Source organism: Epinephelus moara, chromosome 6 (genome assembly GCF_006386435.1).
Source record: "Epinephelus moara isolate mb chromosome 6, YSFRI_EMoa_1.0, whole genome shotgun sequence".
In the NCBI taxonomy this organism is placed as follows: Eukaryota; Metazoa; Chordata; class Actinopteri; order Perciformes; family Serranidae; genus Epinephelus; species Epinephelus moara.
Genome location: NC_065511.1, coordinates 43,199,337 through 43,201,592, shown reverse-complemented (window position 1 = coordinate 43,201,592; position 2,256 = coordinate 43,199,337). Strand labels below are relative to the sequence as shown.

General features: G+C 42.2%; 2 protein-coding genes across 4 annotated transcripts in view; both read left to right on the top strand.

Annotated features, from left to right (window-relative positions):
- The window catches only part of LOC126391332 (methyltransferase-like protein 27), a 242,783-nt gene that overhangs the window by 232,089 nt on the left and 8,438 nt on the right, over positions 1–2,256 (top strand). The window lies entirely within an intron of this gene.
- Positions 1–2,256, top strand: part of LOC126392481 (uncharacterized) — a 12,902-nt gene that overhangs the window by 8,291 nt on the left and 2,355 nt on the right. Inside the window, exons 4-5 of the mRNA XM_050047893.1 lie at positions 1,217–1,361; positions 1,600–1,728. Of these exons, the coding sequence (XP_049903850.1) occupies positions 1,217–1,361; positions 1,600–1,728 (274 nt within the window). The remainder of the gene's footprint in view (positions 1–1,216; positions 1,362–1,599; positions 1,729–2,256) is intronic.

Sequence of the window (2,256 nt, the reverse complement as noted above, 5' to 3'; positions counted from 1 at the left end):
CCCTTTGGCCAACTGATGTAATATTGCTTCATTGGCATCCTCCCATGACCCTCTACCACTGTGCCAAATTTCACATGGATTGACCAAGTCAGTGAGGAGAAAAACGTGGAACAGACACACACACAGAGTTTTCCTCATTATATAGTAAGATAGTAAGATTGAAATAAAATAACGTATAATATTTAAAACGTCAATAACATGCAGCCCTTTGCCACAACAGACCTGTTGTAGACTGAAGAAAAACAAAAGCAGGTGGTTTTAAATTAACTGAACTCGTCATCATTAAGTAGTTGCATCATATTAAAACATCACTATACACAATATCACATTACACAATAGAAAATGGTTATTTGGCTGAGGATATACAACCCTGGGCTGCAGAGGTGGGAGGAAGTCACACGTGCAAGTCACTACCTTCAAGTCTCAAGCAAGTCCCAAGTCACTGTGGTGAAAATCAAGCAAGTCAAGTGGAGTCCTTGCTAGAAGTCAAGCAAGTCACAAGTCAAGTCATCCTCACAGACTCATAAAGATCATATCACATAAGCTGCACCCAGTGGTGGAATGTAACTAAACACATTTACTCAGATACTGTGAGTACAAATCTGCGTCTGTACTTCTCGTTCCACCGTCTACCTGTACTCCACTACATTTATCTGACAGCTTTAGTTACTAGTTACTTTACAAATTAAGATTTTTGCACTCAAAACATGTGAAAATGTTCAAGTACAGCTGGAAGTATGAGTCAGTTATTGGACTGACAGTAATGTGATAATCATCTACGCTGTTTTTAATAAAAAACATTTTAATTCTAATGTACTGGTGCTGCTAAAAGTCTCTACAGACATCTGCAGATGCACAGCATGTGATAAAGTATTGTGTGTTTCTGTGTGTTGTGTTTTTAGCCTCCTGCATGATTCTCACTCTCTGAGTAGACTGTGTGCACCTGTTCTCCTGATGTTCTCCTTTTGTTTATGTATATACATATGTGAGCAATAATTGATGGAGGGCTTTTGGTCTGAAATAACTTTGTGCAATAATAATGATTAATAATTATTTTGTTTAGGGACTTTCACATATTGATAACCTGGTCAGTTCACTGCGACGCAGTTCACTACCATCATCTGACTGTTTTATCTCAGCTACCTTCTTTAGCTGCTGTGAAGTGACGTCACTCTGACTGCTGTCACAGTTTCACTGTCTGATGTCATGCCTGTAGTCTGTCTCCCTGTGGCAGGTTTGTCATCATGTCCGTCTCCTGCAGAGCTGAGGTCGATGTGAGGGTCACGATTCCATCCTGTTTCAGTCTTGATCCTGAAGAACAGTCTCAGTTCTACGACAGCTGGGCAGAAAACTATGAACAGGTCAGTTTAAAGGAGCCGGTCTCTGCTCAGGTCTGATGGGGACTTAAGAAAACAGGAACCAGTAACAGTGTTTTTCTACAGAGCCTTTTAGCCTCCTCTAGATCTGAGAGTTGGTTTTGTGTCGACTTCCTGGAGACCAAAGACAGAGCTTAAAGAAAGTAAATATACTCAGTTACAAGTAAAAGTCCTGTGCAGCAACAACCACTTCTAAACAGAGAATTTCACTTTTAACAAACAGGATCAGACCCTGATAAGCTACAGAGGACCACACCTGGCAGTGGACTTCCTGTCTGAGAACTTCTCTGGGAGTCCTGAAGAAGCTCGGGCTCTGGACGTCTCCTGTGGGACCGGATGGGTCGCTAAACTGGTGAGACTTTTAAAGTAAAAGAGTCAACAGAGGAAGAAGGTTTTGGTCACATTTTAGTTTGATAATTGATAATCAACAAGTTGAGAGGAAATCTGAGTTTCAGGTGATACAACAACAAAAAATCACACCAGGACCATTTTTATTCCTCAGAGACGTCTGAAGAACGTTAAAGGCAGATTGTTGATACAGTTTGAAATAAAGAGGGGACACATTAACAAGACGGCGTCATCTGCTACAGATAATATGAGTCTGCTAAAGTAGATTCACTTCCAGTTTTATCAAATTTCAAACTGGTCTCACTCTGAAGTCGTCGAAAGTGGTCAGTGACTTCTGGTGTCAGACACTGATGAAAAAAGCTGTCCTCTGGAGGTGGGAGTGGTGGCAGATGGGTCAAACAACCACCGACTTTCACCCAAGAGGCCGGGCTCGGCGCTCTGCTGCTCCGTCTCCACAGACAGAGTGTCCAGAGTGCGCTCTGCCACTCTGAGAGTGCGCTGCTCTGGATAACCCAACGCTACATTCAGACAG